The sequence below is a fragment of the Dromiciops gliroides genome, chromosome 2 (genome assembly GCF_019393635.1).
Source record: "Dromiciops gliroides isolate mDroGli1 chromosome 2, mDroGli1.pri, whole genome shotgun sequence".
In the NCBI taxonomy this organism is placed as follows: Eukaryota; Metazoa; Chordata; class Mammalia; order Microbiotheria; family Microbiotheriidae; genus Dromiciops; species Dromiciops gliroides.
In genome coordinates this window covers 473,161,800-473,177,923 of record NC_057862.1, presented here as the reverse complement: position 1 = coordinate 473,177,923, position 16,124 = coordinate 473,161,800, and the positions used below count along the sequence as shown (strand labels likewise).

General features: G+C 40.4%; 1 protein-coding gene across 1 annotated transcript in view; it reads right to left on the bottom strand.

Moving 5' to 3' along the window:
* PLB1 (phospholipase B1) overlaps nucleotides 1-16,124 on the bottom strand; it is a 180,606-nt gene that overhangs the window by 54,777 nt on the left and 109,705 nt on the right. Inside the window, exons 39-41 of the mRNA XM_043980996.1 lie at nucleotides 15,419-15,523; nucleotides 10,761-10,856; nucleotides 9,021-9,092 (exon numbers count right to left, since the gene is read on the bottom strand). Of these exons, the coding sequence (XP_043836931.1) occupies nucleotides 9,021-9,092; nucleotides 10,761-10,856; nucleotides 15,419-15,523 (273 nt within the window). The remainder of the gene's footprint in view (nucleotides 1-9,020; nucleotides 9,093-10,760; nucleotides 10,857-15,418; nucleotides 15,524-16,124) is intronic.

Below are 16,124 nucleotides of genomic sequence, written 5' to 3'. Positions count from 1 at the left end.
GGTCCTCCTGAATCCAGGGCTGGTGATTTATCCACTACTCCACCTAGCTGCCCCATAAGTACTTTTGAGGGGCAGAGTGGACATTAACAACTTATTGGGGTGGGGAAGGGGACACTGGGAAAGGCCTCCTGTAGTCTTGAGTCACCCCTTTCAATCTTTTCTCTCTCCCTAATCTTCAAACCCTTCTCATTTGCTGGCTCCCTCTCAGCTGTCTGAGAATACCCAGCACTTTTATAGACATAATTTCATTCATTCTAGAGGGGTTTTACTTAACAGCTTTGGCTTGCTTTTTTACAATAAGAGGGCCTAACAATTTCCCTTAGTACATGCCAGAATGAAGCTTCCATTCACAAAGCGTAACATGTCTCCATCTCCTTCTGTTATGTTCATAATGTTCCTAAAAGAAATACATTCCAAAAATGCAACGCAAGAGGGACAGGAGCCCTTCCACACTGCAGGAGCTGGTTCTGTCAGTGCAAAAAGTTATTTAATATGGACGGCATAGCATGACCTTGGGTTGTTAGGGAACTCAGGACGTTTGTTCTCTAGACACCTTCTGCCCTACCTCCTGCTCCTTGCCCCAAGGAAGCCTGGTGAGAACTTCTGCTTCTAAAAGTACTATGTGCTGGGATCCAGGCGCTTCTCCTACCCGCTCCTCACCGACATTCACCTTGACAGGCATGTGATACTAGCATTAATGAAATTGCAGATACCCAGCTGGGATGCCCATCCCATAGGTCTCCTCTTGCCCCCACATCTGTGTGGTACATTGGAAAGCTGCCTTAGTGGAGAGGCAGTGAATGGAAAGGTGGATAGAGAGCTGGCCTTGGATTCAAGAAGGCCGGGGTTCAAGTGATTCCTTTGACATGTACTGGCTGTGTGACCCTGGGCAAGTCACTTAAGACTTCTCAACATGACTCTGAGTCCAAGTTGCAAAAATATATGCTAATCTGCCTTGAAAGAAGTTCCTTACTGGCAGAGATGAAGTCACAGGCTGAGTCTAAATAACAAAATAAAAAATTGTGGAAAGAGTAATGGCTCTGGATCCAGAGGCCCTACATTTAAAACCTACCCTTATCTCTTACCACCTATATAACTTTAGGCAAGTCAACTTCTCTGGGCCTCAGTTTTCTCACCTGTAAAATGAGAGGGTTGGCCTAGATGACCTTTGTTTTTGGATTTTTGGTTTTTTTGGCAGGGCAATGAGGGTTAAGTGACTTGCCTAGGGTCACACAGCTAGTTAAGTGTCAAGTGTCTGAGGCTGGATTTGAAATCAGGTCCTCCTGAATCCAAGACCAGTGCTTTATCCACTGCACCACCTAGCTGCCCCCTAGATGACCTTTGAAATCTTGCTCATCATTCTAAATCTATGATCCTATGATTCTCACTTCCCTGGTAGGGTATAATTATCTTTTCATTATTGCTATGATTCTATGTCCAGTTCTTTGATTATTTTTGAGATATCATTTTTGTCCTTTGAAAGAATTAATGAATTATATATAAATTTGTGGTTTTAAAAATAATTCATCCTTCATTGAAGTCCTTCTCCAAGGCCTCAGTCATTCATGAGGCAAGCATTTATTTATTAGGTTGCCTAAATATATAAAGACAAAAATGAAATAGTCCCTGCCCTCTAGGATATTTCCTCCTTGGGGGGGGGGAGGGGAAGCAACAGTTCCATAGATAAATTGTTGTTTGTCCTTCATTTCCGAAGAGGACCATGATATTGAGGGAAGTCATGACTTGCACTGAATTAGATTTAAGTGAGGGAGGGCTGTGCAAGATCATCCAACTCATTCTCTCCTCCTGTGTCCAGTGACAATGTATATAAGTATGTTTGTATGTTCATATATGTACATATGAATGTGTGTACATACATGCATACATACATACACACATACATACATGCATACATACATATGACTGGAGATGGCCCTGGATGCCTTAAGGCAATTGGGGTTAATTGAATTGCCCAGGTTCACATAGCTAGTAAATGTCTGAGGTGATATTTGAACTCAGGTCCTCCCACCTTCAGGGCCAGTGCTCTATCCACTGTGCCACCTAGCTGCCCTGATAGGTAAATATAAAAAAAAATTAAAGTAATAATTCAGGGCAGGGGAAAACAGCTGGGAGGCTCAGGAAAAGACCAGGGGTAGGCGCTGATAATTGAGGTTAGCCTCGAAGGAAGCTGGTGATTCTAAGAGGGAGAGGTGGAAAAAGAGTACACACCAGTCATAAGGCACAGCCTGTGCAAAAGCACAGAGATGGAATGATCTATGGAGGAAACAGCACAGAAGCCAGTTTGGCTACAAAGCAGAGTATGTGAAAGCGAGTGACACCACTGAGGCTGGAGCCAGATTGGGAAGGGATTTCCATGCCAAACAGAAGTGCTTGCATTTTATTTTAGAAGCAAAGAGGAGCATTCTGGGTACTCTGGCTTCTCAAAGACTCTGCCTGTGAAGTGAGTGCAAACTCTGACAGCTTCTATCAGAAGGAAAGGCTTCTGGAATGGGCCCATTGAGGTGTAACATAGTAGACAGAGGAGGTGCATTGCTGAACTTCAAGTCAGAAAAGCTGGGGTTAAAAGCGTGCCTCTGGGGCTAGAAAATGGTACATACACTTTGACCTAGCAATCCCACTGCTAGGTCTATATCTCAAAGACAAAGAAAAAAAAGGAAAGGGACCTATTTGTACAAAAATATTTTAACATCTCTTTTTTATGGTGGGTATGAATTGGAAATTGAAGGAATGCCCAGCAATCGGGGAATGACTAAACAAGTTGAGGTATATGATAGTGGTAGAATATTATTGGGCTATAAGAAATGACAGACAGGACGATTTCAGGAAAACCTGGAAATATTTACATGAACTGATTCATAGTGGAGTGAGCAGAACCAGAACAAAGTTGTACACAGTAACCGCAATATTGTACAATGAAGAATTGTGAATGATAGCTATTCTCAGCAATACAATGACCCAAGGCAATCCCAAAGGACTTATGATGAAGCATACTGTCGCCCTCCAGAGAAAGAACTGATATTGACAGACTACAGATTGAGATGCTAGTTTTCACTTTCTTTCATTCTTTTTTATTATTCAAATCTTGTACAAAATGACTAATATGGAAATGTTTTACATGATTGCACATGTATAACTGACATCTGATTGCTTACTATCTCAGAGAGGGAGACAGGGAAGAAGAGATGGAAGGATAGAATTTGGAACTGAAAACTTTAAAAAATGTTTAAAAAATTGTTTTAACATGTAATTGGGAGGGGGGGAATAAAACATATATATTTTTTAAAAATCCCACCTCTGATATTTACCAACTCTGTGACCAAGGAGAGATTAATCAACTTCTCTCAGACTGTTTCCTTAACATGTAAAATGAGCACAATAATTCCTATAGTGCCTACCTCAGCAGGCTTGTGAGACTCAAATGAGACTGTAGGTAAAGTGCTTTGCCAACTTTAAAGCACTACAAAAAAGGCAGCTATTATTGATCTATTATTATTATCATCCCAAGGAGGATCAGTCTAAATAGATAGATAAAACATTTATGACTATTCTAGGTACTGTGCTGTGTTAGGAATATAAATTTAAGGGGGGAAAAAGTTGAGCTGACTTTGGAGAGGCTGATCCTGAGAATTTGGATGAGAGAGGTTGAAGGTGAGAGGGAGGCTAAGGGTAAGGAGACAAGATAAGAGAGAGAATGTGAGAGAAAGGAAAGGTGAGAGTGTTCATGGGAGGAGAATTGAATTGGATGTCCCAGCTTTGAACTGAAGACTAGTACGAGAGAAACTGTACTAGGATATAGTAAGAACTTAATATAATGCTCCATCTACCTACCTGTCTGTCTGTCTATCTATCTATCTGTCTGTCTGTCTGTCTGTCTATCCATGCATCCATGCATCCATCTATCTATCATATCTCTATGAGCATGCAGAATGAGAGAGAAAGCACTGGACTTGGTAACCCAGGCCATGGGGTATATAGGACAGTTTCATAGCATTTAGAGTGCTTCCTCCCCCCATCTTAAGGGGCTTCATCTAAATACCTTACCATATATAGGCTTTGAGCAGAGATGGAAAATGAGGAAGGAAGTGATTTATATAGGAAGAGTAACCAGATACATGACCTAGAGGGAAAAAGTCCTGGTGTCAGGGAAACCAGCTAGGAAGTTATTGAAGAAGACCAAGTGTAAGGTAACAGAAGCCAGGATTGTTGTAGCAGCACAGAATGGAATGATATAGAATGGAGAGGCTTAGAGACCTTAGCGAGGAAGCATCACTCTTTGAGGGCAGGGACAGTTTTTGACTTTATATCTCAAGCAATTAGCACAGCAATTGGCAATAGTAAGTACTTAATAAATACAGTGCTTGTTGACTCCTAGCAGCTAGTGAATAGAGGAGCTAGGGGATAGAGTGCCTAGCCTGGGGTCTGGAAGACCTGAGTTCAAATCCCTTATCAAACACTTACTAGCTGGGTGACCCTGGGCAAGTCATTTAATCCTGTTTGCCTTAATTTCCTCAGATATAAAATGAGCTAGAAAAGGAAATGGTAAACCATTCCTGTATCTTTACCAAGAAAACTCCAAATGGGGTCGACTCAGTAACTGACAATGGATTAGATATGAGAGGCCAATCAATCAATAAGCATATATTAAACTCTTGGGCCTAGGCAGATACAAAGACAAAAATAAAACAATTCTTGGTTATATTCTATTGACTGGACTAGGGGGAAGGTATTATAAAGGACTTTAAAATCCAAATTGAGAAATTTGTTTGAGTTAAGGTGACTGAAGTTCCCAGGGTGGGTCACCAATATAATGGGGGGGGTAGGAAACACACTGGCCAGTGAAGGCCCAATCCTTAGAACCCACATAGACAGTGTCCACACAGAGTCTTGGGGCACCTGCTTCTGAAAATGCTCATGGAGGGACTTCTACCCTCCCGGCTTTAAAATATGCCTAGGTATGCTCTTAGTGTTTCTTGTTGACTTACTGTGTGCTGATGAAAAGCCCTTTACCGGGCTGCTGAGCAGCAATTGTGCTCAGACAGAAGGCTTGAACAGAGGAATTCTCTCATTTTTCCTCCACTTCCTTCTTCCCAGAATTTGATTCTGTTCCAATCAACCTACATCGTCCTCCCCCCCTCCCCCAACCTCTGAGTTTCTCTCCAAAACATCCCTGCTGTGAATTGCTTGTGTGGCTTGCAAAGATGTGTTCCACTGGGAAAAATAGTCTTATTGGTAGAAATATAGAAACTCCAGTGGGGGGTGGGGAGAGTTTATTTTGAGAGGAAAGTAAAGGGTACATTGAGTTTGATGTGACAAGAGGGCATCCTTCCCTCACTCTCCTGGTCTGTCTCTGTCTCTTTATCTCTCTCCTTATCTCTGTCTCATTCCCTATTTCTATCTCTGTCTTTCTGTCAAACCCTACCCTCCAGCCCTGAACTTGAGTTAGCTTCCTTTCTTCCCAAGCTGGCAAGTATGCCTCCCAAGGTCTTTAGGCTCTAAGGCCTTCTCACAAGAAAGGAAGTCGAAGCTTTGGTAGAAGCACCATCACATGTGTAATGGTGATCATTCCATAGAGATCCCATGGGAATAGGTGTGAGGATAGATCTATGTGCTGGCCACTTCTGTTCAGCACTTCTGGTGGCCAGAGGGGAGACTCAGCATTTCCTAGGTAGTGCCCCATCCAAAACATATATTCCTGAAAGAGGCAGACCTGCTGAGGCTCCAGATCTTTCCACTTACATGCTCAATGGGATGACCAGTAGTATATATGGATAACAGAGAGTCAACTTTAAAAAGTTGTCCAAGAGAAAGTACTTTAGAAATAGCTAAAAATGAGAAGCCATTCTACCTGGCACAAGGGGAATACGTCTATCTTACAGCTTAATTAGGGGGAGGGGAGGGAATGAAAAACTTGGCAGCCACCTTTTCCTCCTCTCCTACCCCTGCTCAGGTCCTGCCTGTTACCTCTATGTTTAGATTTGGTTCCATTTAAAATGCTTGCTGCCTGGCCCCCTAACACACATGCAGATTTATATAGCTTTAAGTCACAGAGGAATGGAACAGATGGAACCCATGGCTGGCAGAGTGAGTTGTCTTATGTAGCAAAAGATGTGCTTGCCAACAGATGGACCCTCTTGGAATGGGTTCCAGAGTTGCTTAGCAACCATGCCTCTCAGAAATGGACCTCTATAGGTTACTTGGAAGGAAGATGTGCCCATTCAACAAAGCAGAATTGGGATTGCTCATCACAGGGGAAAGAGATGTGCATACTGTCTTTCAAAGAGGCACAGGGGTACGGAAACTTGAAGTCAAGGAAGTCCAGGTTTAAATTCTACCTCTGGGGTAGCTAGGTGGTGAAGTGGATAAAAGCACTGGCTCTGGACTCAGGAGGACCTGGGTTCAAATTCAGCCTCAGATACTTGACACTTACTAGCTGTGTGACCCTGGGCAAGTCACTTAACCCTCATTGCCCTGCAAAATAAATAAATAAATAAAATTTTTAAAAGAATTGCTTACACTATACATATCTTCTAGGTAAATAGTAATTTGCATTAGAATGTGAACTCCCTGAGGGCAAAGACTTTTTGCCTTTCTATGAATCCTCAACATAGTACTTGACACATAGTAAGTGCTTAATAAACCATACATTGACTGACTGACCACAAAGATTTGGCCATTCCTCCATCCACTCAATAGTGTAGCAAGGTCCACAACTATCACCTCCTTCTCAACCTTACAAGACTTCTAGCCCAACTCCTTCACTTTACAGGAAACTGAGGTCTAGATAAAGTAACTCTTCCTTATCCCCTCTGCTTACTGACCTTTCTGGCTCAATTAAATCTCTAGGGCAGCTAATAGGACAGTGGATAGAGCACTGACCCTGAAGTCAAGAGGATCTGGAGTTCAAATCTCACCTCAGTCACTTACTAGCTGTGTGACCCTGGGCAAGTCACTTAACCCCAATTGCCTCAAACATCCGGGGCCATCTCCAGTCATCCTGATATATATCTTGCCACTGGACCCAGATGGCTCTGGAGGAGAGAGTGAGGTTGGTGACCTTGCACAGCCCTTCCTCACTTAAATCCAATTCAGCTCAAGTAATGACTTCATTCCATTGTCATGGTCCTCTTCAAAATGAAGGACAAACAACAAGTATCAATTAAAATCCCATCTTTCACTGGAACCTTTCTTGATTCATCTTAATTCCAATGCTTTCCCTCTGTTAATTAGTTCCTATTTTTCTAGTACATAGCTTGCTTTCTATATATTTGTTTGCATGTTGCTCCCCCTTTAGACTGTAAGCTCCTTGAGGGCAGGGACTGTCTTTTGCCTCTCTTTGTATCCTCAGCACTTAGCACAGTATCTGGCACATAGAAGGTTCTTAATGAATGTTTACTGTGTGAAAATGGATACCTTGATTTACTTGAGTGCCCCTCCCCTCAATTATCCAGGTAACCAGAAGAACTATATGAGCACTGGTTGTATTGACTTGACACACCAACAATCCTTTGTTGAGACCAAGAGTAAACCTAGCTGGACATGTAGAAAATCAGAAGCTCTGAAGCCAATTAAGTTCATACCAGCTTTGAAGTAGACCCAAAGCCATTGGGTGGTTTTTGGACCTTTAAAAGATATCCTTATCTCTAGACACTTCCCTAATTGTTGGTTATTGGGATCTCAGAGAATATCCTGAACTATGGACCACTTATCACCAAGGAAGTCTTCTGATTTGTGTATTAAAGGACCACAACTCTGATACCTGGGAACCCTCACTCTCCCTTCCCTTTGGGGATGGGGCTTACAGACTCCCTTCCTAAGCCCATCTTTCCCCACAAATTCTTCACCTTCCTTTGTTTAAAAGATATATAAACCCTCCCCATCCATTGCTTAGTGAGCTGTCAGCATAGGCTGTCAGTCCCCATATGCATGGTTTTTTCCCATCCCTGTTTAATAAAAACCTTTAATTTCACAGGCATCTTCTTCCTTTGATTTTCTTCCCTTTAGGGAAAAGGGGGAATTAAATCTCAAGAACTGTTCTTTGCTACTCCAGGTGTCTTCTCCTTTGGGGGGGTAGGGGGGAGGGATCTAAATTCCCTCAAGAGATTGACTGCCTCAGTTTACAATTGATTAATTGACTCAAGTAACTTGCTCAAAGTCATACAAGAAGTAGAAATGGTTTTTAAACCAAGGCCCTCTGATCCCAAATCCCACCCCTTTTTCCATTGTATCACACTATCCTATCTCTTGCTGTCTCTCTGTTTTTGGCCTAATTTGGTTTTTTAAAAAGCTACCAGAGGTAGACTAGTTAAGAAATTGGAAACACTGAATTTCAAATTACTCTCCCAATCTACCCCCATTCAAAACCAGTTTTTGAGTCACTGCTCAAATGCATGGATTTTTTCCAACCCTACTAGTTTCTCTCTGCATAATTCTTGAGTTCTCCCTTTTCATCTTCATTCTTGATTGGAAAAAAAAAAACAAAAAACCTTCACCCAGACTCCACTTTTCCCTCTTAGAGGCAATGGGGCATCACTAGGGTTTACTGAGTGCCTCTTCTGTATTTTGCTCCTGAATAACTCCCCCAAACATTTGTTTGCTCTTCTTCCAGTCAACCTTGAAAAGAGCTTTCTGGATAGATTCTTTAATCTCATCTCTCTTCTTCTCAAAGGCCTACCCACATTCCTCTGACTTCTGTTTCCTTTGTTCTACTCACATCTCCTTCCTTATAGAAATCTTCTCTTAAGTTGCTTTGGCCCTGTTCTCCCCTTTCCAAAGCTACACTTACCATTCCCTTTTCAGCCAAACTCCTTGGGGGCCCATCTCCAATCACCATCTACAAACAACCTTTTCCAATTAAGTGGAAAAGGAAAAGCCAAGGAAATGGGCATTGGCAGTGTCTGAAGGGCAAAAGGGCTTGAGATAGGAGAGGTGAAGGAGATCAGTTTAAGGGAAAGGTCACAACAGCGATCCCTCTGAGAAGAAGCAAGAAGGAGCTTTGTTACCTGGGTTGGACAGGATAGAGCTATATCTGCTGCCAAATCCAGGAAATTCATCTTCTTCCCTAGTGGTTGAAGCTATAAAAAGAAAACAGAGGCAGTAGTGGAGATTAGTGAATTTGTTTCCTCTGACAGTCCTTGGCCCCATCCCAGGTAAAGAGTCCCTCCAATAATTTCCAAGTTCTGTGGGGCTGGGCTCCTCAATGAAGCCATTCCAGGTTACTATAGAACAGAGGTTCTTCATCTGGGGTTAGTGAACTTGCTTTTTTAAATATGTGATAACAGTATTTCAAAATAATTGGCTCTCTTTGTAATTCCATGTATTTTATTTTATACACTTAAAAGCATCCTTCTGAGAAAGGGTCCACAGGCTTTACCAGATTGACAAAGTAGTCCATTACAAAAAAAGAATTAAGAGCTACTATATAATATTCAGAGGCAGCTAGGTGGCTCAGTGGATAGATTGCTGGTCCTGGAATTGGGAAGAACTGAATTCAAATCTAGCCTCAGAAACTTATTAGCTGTGTAAGCTCTTTAAGACTCTACATGCCTGTTTGCCTTTATCCACTGGAAAAGGAAATGGTAAACCACTCCAGTATCTTTGCCAAGAAAACCCCATAGACAGTATTAGCATGCTGTGGTCCATGGGGTCATGACTCAACAAATGAACAGCAACATAGAATACTCAGCTATGGTGTCTACTGGCAATACTACATTTCCATCTCAGTCCATAAGAACAATCTGCCCATTCTTCCTTCTCTTCATTCCATCTTCTTTAGCTAGACTGGGAAGAAATCCATCTTCCTACTCCTTTTCTCTTTGTCTGCAACAATTTGATTGGCCCATTATATACCTTCTTACACAAATGAGAGCCCATTCTCATTTACATATACATATAATCAAGAAATTTTTGAATGGGAAGAAAAAAGATGGGACATTTACATAGCTAGATAAGGAACAATCAATGAATAACTCATGCAATGTCAAGAGGCCTAAGGCAGTAGTTCTTCACCTATTTATGTTTCATAAAAATATGATTCCCTTTGGGAAGCCTATGGTCCCCTACTCATAATTATTATTATAAATGCATAAAATAAAATACATTGGATTATAAAGAAAATCAATTATATGGATCAAAATTTATACATGCACACACATTTCATGGACCCCAAGTTAAGAACCTCTGATCTGGTAAAAAAAAAAAAAAACACCTACAACATGATAAGTAGACCCTCTGTGGTGAACCAATGGGAAGATCACTATGAGATCACAGATTTATTGTCAGAAATGATCTTAAATTCCATGTAGTCAAATCATCTCATTTTATAGATGAGGAAACTGAGGCCCAGGGAGGTTAAATGACTTGCCTAAGGTCACACAGTGTCCCAGTAGCAAAGCTGGGACTTTGACCTAAATTCTCTGAATCCAGAATCAATACTTTGTCTTCTATACTAAGCTACCACCTCCCATTAGGACAGGCAAGTATAGATGGATTATGATGGGCATTGTTGGAAGGAATACTAATATCAAAGAAGTCACAGATCCCATAGAATGTTGGAACACTCTCTAGTCAGGTGAAAACAATGGTATTGGGGTTTCTGAAGGGATATCTGTTCTTCCCCTAACTTGTGGTGTGACAGAGATCCCCCTCTGGTACCCTAACTCCTTAGCTAAAATGGAAGGGTGAGAATAAGATAGCTCCTTTGCATAAATTTTGGTATAAATGTAAGCATCCTGGTCATTTACCATATTGTTCCAAAGGGCTCTGGAAAGCTGGGAATGGAATTTCTGATTTGGGTGGATACAGTCTGGTGCAAAGAAGGAGACATCTGGGCTTCCATCCTGATGGGAGAAATTAAATTCCATTCAATTGATCAATTAATTAACACACAAGAACAATAAAAATTATATGCTCATAGAAACAGATATAGAAAAAGGCTTTTGACAAGATAAAAAACCCATTCCTCTTTTTTTAAAAGAAAAGTCACTATAAGGCATAGGAATAAAAGGAGCTTGAGAAACAGCATCTTTTAAAGATCAAAAGCCAGCATGATCAATAATGGGGATAAACTAAAGGCCTTTCCAATAAGATTCGGTTAAAGCAAGAATGTCCATTACTACCATTATTATTCTATCTCCTGATAGAAAGACTAGTGAGTAATTAAAAACAAGAAAAAGAAATTGAGGGAATAGGCATAGGGCAAAGAAGAAACAAAATTATTCCTTTTTTGCAGATGATAAGAAGGTTTACTTAGAGAACCCTAGGGAGTCAACTAAAAAACTAATTGAAACAATAATTTCTGCAAAGTTGCAGGATATAAAATAAACTCATATAAATCATTGGTATTTGTGCATATAACTGAAAAAATCCAGCATGAAGCAATAGAGAGAAAAATTCATTTAAAATAATTATAAAAAGTATAAATTACTTGAAAGTCTACCTGTCAAGACACACATAGGAGTTACGTGAATAGAAATACAAAATATTCTTTATACTAATAAAGAGAGACCTAAGTAATTAGATAAATATTACTTGCTTATGAGTAGGATGTCAATAAAATACAAATGACAATAATATTTAAATTAGTTTATTTACTCAGTGTCATACCAAATAAATTACAAAAGAATTATTTTATAGGACTAAAAAAAATCATAACCAAATCCATTTGAAGAAACAAAAAGTCAAGAATTTCAAGGGATACAATTTTTAAAATGGGAAGAAAGGGGCTTGGCAGTACTGGATCTCAAATGATACTACATCATTAGCTGTACTAGATCTCAAACTATACTACAAAGCAGTAATCATCAAAACAATTTGTAATTGATTAAAAATAGAGAGGTTGATCAATGGAACAAATTGGGTATAATATCCACATGCAAACTAGCACTCTAGCCTAATGTTTGATTAAATCCCCCAAATGCCAGGGTAAGAACTCACTATTTGTGAATAGAGAAAAGGTAGAAATTAGGTATATCTGACTCTTTATACCAAGATAAACTCCAAATGGGTTCTTGACTTGGAGATAAGGTGATATCATAAATTAGAGGAACAAGGAAGAAATCACCTGCCAGATCTATAGATGAAGGAAGAGTCCGTGAATAATTATGAGATAGAAAGGATCACAGAAAATAAAATGGACCATTTTGTTTACATAAAATTAAAAACAGTTTTGTACAAACAAAAGCAATGCAGCTAAAAGTAGAAGAAAAGGGGGTAGCTAGGTGGCTCAATGGATAAAGCACGGGCCCTGGATTCAGGAGGACCTGAGTTCAAATTCGGCCTCAGACACTTGATACTTACTAGCTGTGTGACCCTGAGCAAGTCACTTAACCCTCATTGCCCCACCAAAAAAATAAAGTAGAAGAGAAGCAGGTAAATAGGGGAAATCTTTGTAGCAAATTTCTCTGATAAAGGTTTTATTTCTAGGATGGATAGGAGCTAATTCAAATTTATAAGAATTAGAGCCATCCCCAGTTAATAAAAATCCACATCCATATGAATCCATATCCGCATGAAAAAATGCTCAAAATTCATTAACAATTAGAGAAATGCAAATGAAAACAACGCTGAAATTCCATTTTACACCCTTCAGATCAGCAAAGTAAAGAAAAAGGGACAATGACAAATGTTGGAGGGGTTATGGGAAAACAGATACATTAATGCACTGTTGGAAGAGGTGTGAACTAGTCCAAACATTCAGAGAAACAATTTGGAACAATGTTCAAGAAGCTGTTACAGTATGTATGCCCCTTGATTCACTAATACCACAGAGGTTAAAGAAAGAGGGAAAGGTCCCATATATACAAAAACAATTATAGCAGTTCTTTTTTTGTGGTGTCTAATAACTGGAAACTGACAGTACACATCAAATGGAGAATGGCCGAACAATGGCATATGTTTGTAATGGAATACTATTGTGCAGTAAGAAATGATGGAGATGATTTCAGAGAAACCTCGAAAGACTTGTTTGCACCAGTGTAGAATAAAATGAGCAGAATCAGGAAAACAATTTACATATAGCTATAATATTGGAATGACAAACAGTTTTGAAAGATTTAGGAACTCTGATCAATGCAGTGATCCACCAAGATTTCAGAATACTCCTGATGAAACACACTTTTCACCTCCTGAAAGAGAGGTGGGAGAGTGCAGATTGAGGCATTGGAGGGATATGGCCAATTGGGAAACGTTTTACTTGACTATTCATGTTTGTGACATATTTTGTTTCTTGCTCTCTCAATGGAGAGGGAAAGATAGAAGAGAAGGCAGATTTTCATTGATTGAAAAACTGGGGCTTTGGCCCAAGGGCCAGGTCCAAGTAGAGCTGTTTTGACAATGATTCTATGCCCCAAGCCCATTCTTTTTCACTAGTTTCAAGGACTTAATCTAATTCAATGGGAGTAGTCTATATTACTCATTCATCCTTCCCATCACCCACCAATGAAGGATGGGTTTAGTAGAAGGGGAGAGAGGAGAGGAGACCACCAAGCCACTTTCAGATCTCTCTTATGTTCTGTTTTTCAGTACTGAAAACACAGTATAGAGTTGTTCCTTTATAAATAACGGCATTCCTCTCAGTTTCTTTAAGAATTCCAGGCTGTGGCTAACCTTAAGAATGTAACTTCAACTCATTTGAACTTTTAGAACCGTGCTACAAGCTGGGAATATGGAGATGAAAAACAATATAACCATTGCCTTCATGCAACTTATGTTCTTAATGTGTATGGAATTAAATATGATAGGGCAGAGGAGAGGTCTAGGCAAGGTGCTCTGGGAAAACAAAGGCAGAAAGAATATTTCTAGCTGGTGGGGAAATCATGGAATCTCAGTTGTTTAGGGCCTCAAAGGCCACCTAGTCCAATAGTGCTCAAACATAAATGCCCTCTGCAATATTCTCAACAAGTCAATATCTACATTTTGTTTGAAAACCTTCACTGAGTTAGAGACCACCCCCTCTGGGACAGCCCATTCAAACTCCTTGATGGCTAGACTTCAGAAGTTTTTTCTTATGTGAAACCTCAATTTGCCTCTTTGCAACTTCTACCTATTGGTTCTAGTCCCGCCCTTTGGGCACAAGCAGAATGTGTCTATATTCCTGTTCACCTGACAGTCCTTTAAATATTCAAAGAAAGGTTATCATGACCACCCAAAGAAATGCTGGTAAATATTTGACAACTGCTTCTTCAAATAAAAAAAATGTACCAACAACACAAGTTAATGTTTAATCTGCATTATTAAAAATTTCTTCATCACTTCAATCACTTTGTTGATTGCAGACATTCAACAAAACTGCAAATCAAGCCCCAATTTGTAGCAATCTCTTTCTTCCTTCCTTCTTTCCTTTCTTTGGGGAGAGGCAATGAGGGTTAAATGACTCACCCAGGGTCACACAGCTAGTAAGTGTCAAGTTTCTGAGGCTGGATTTGAACTCAGGTCCTCCTGAATCCAGGGCCAGTTCTTTATCCACTGTAGCAATTTCTTAAGTGAAAATGTTCCTACTGAAAATTTAACAACAATCTCTCCTGCACTGGTTTCAGTACACTTCTGCCACCCCTTCCCAATTTTTGCACCCTAGCAAGTTTTTCCCCCCTTTTAGAGGCATCTAGGTGGTGAAATAGATAGTGGGCTGAACCTTCAATCAGGAAGACCAGAGTTCAAATCCTGCCTTTGACACTCACTAGCTGTGTGACCATGAGCAAGTTACTTGACCTCTATAAACCTCAGTCTGAAAAAATGGAGATAATAATAGCACCTCTCTCCCAGAGGCTATTCTAAGAGAAAATGAAGTAATATTTGCTTTGAACTTTGTAAGCCTTACAATGTTATATAAATGATAGCTATTATTATTCAGGTCCCAGTTCCTTTAACTAATTCTCATGTGGTATATATAAGCTCAAGGCCTTTCACTGTCCTGGTTGTCTTCCTCTGAATGTCTTCTAGGTTGTTAAAGTCCTTCTTAAAGTGTGGAATCCAGAAGTTAAAATACTCTAGATGTGGTCTTATTAGGTCAGAGGACTATCAGGACTATCACCTCCCCTAGTCCTTGACACTAATCTTTCAAAGTAGCCCAAGACTGTATTAGCTTTTTTTTGCCCACCTTACAATGCTGTTGACTCATGATAAGTTTGTGGTCTCCTAAATTCCCAGATTTTTTTTCCCTCAGAAAACTACTAGCTAACCATGCTACTTTTATCTTATACTTGTGAAGTTGACTTTTTGAACCTTAGTGTAAGATTTTGCATTTGTTCCAGGGCATGCTTCATGGAAAAGGTGAATCAGACTTTGAAGGAAGAGAAGAGGAGATGCAGAGGGAGTATAAAAAGAAGAATTCAGCTGACTCTCCCAAAATGAGCTTGCTGGTTAGCAGTAAGGACAGGAGCAGGAGCAGGAGAAGGGGCCATACCGGTTGGAAGGCAAGACTGGTGTTTTCAATAAAAGGTTGCAGTACCACCGTGAAGTCCTCTCTAGTGTCATAATGGCCTGACTCCACCAAGTGTCGGATGCTGCTCTGAAATAGGGAAAGAGGAACAGCCTGGTCTCAATGCCCAAGCTAGCATTTCTGGACAAGAAGGCCCTTCTGGACATCCTACTCCCCAGGCCATCAACTCTTACCATTAGAAAGCCACCACCCACCCTCCCTATGTTATAAAACAACCACATCTGGGCAGGTGGTCCCATTACCCTCTCAACCTAAACTTCTTTCCAAATCCTCTATGCCCCGGCTTCCATCCAGCAGTGGGACTTGGCTCAAGAACACTTCCTGAACAAACTCATTAACTCTTTCAAAGAGAAGTGAAGAGGGGCCGCTAGGTGGCACAGTGGATAAAGCACTGGCCCTGGACTCAGGAGTTCCTGAGTTCAAATCCGGCCTCAGACACTTGACACTTACTAGCTGTGTGACCTTGGGCAAGTCACTTAACCCCAATTGCCCTGCAAAACAACAACAACAACAACAATAACAACAAACCAAACAAACAAACAAAAAAGAAGTAAGTGGAAGGAGAGAAAATGGAGGTAATGAGAGTAGACAGCAAAAAAAAAAAAAGAAGAAGAAGAAGTGAAGATAGGTCTAGTAACCCTTTTTATTTATGGTTAAACAGAAAGCCTGT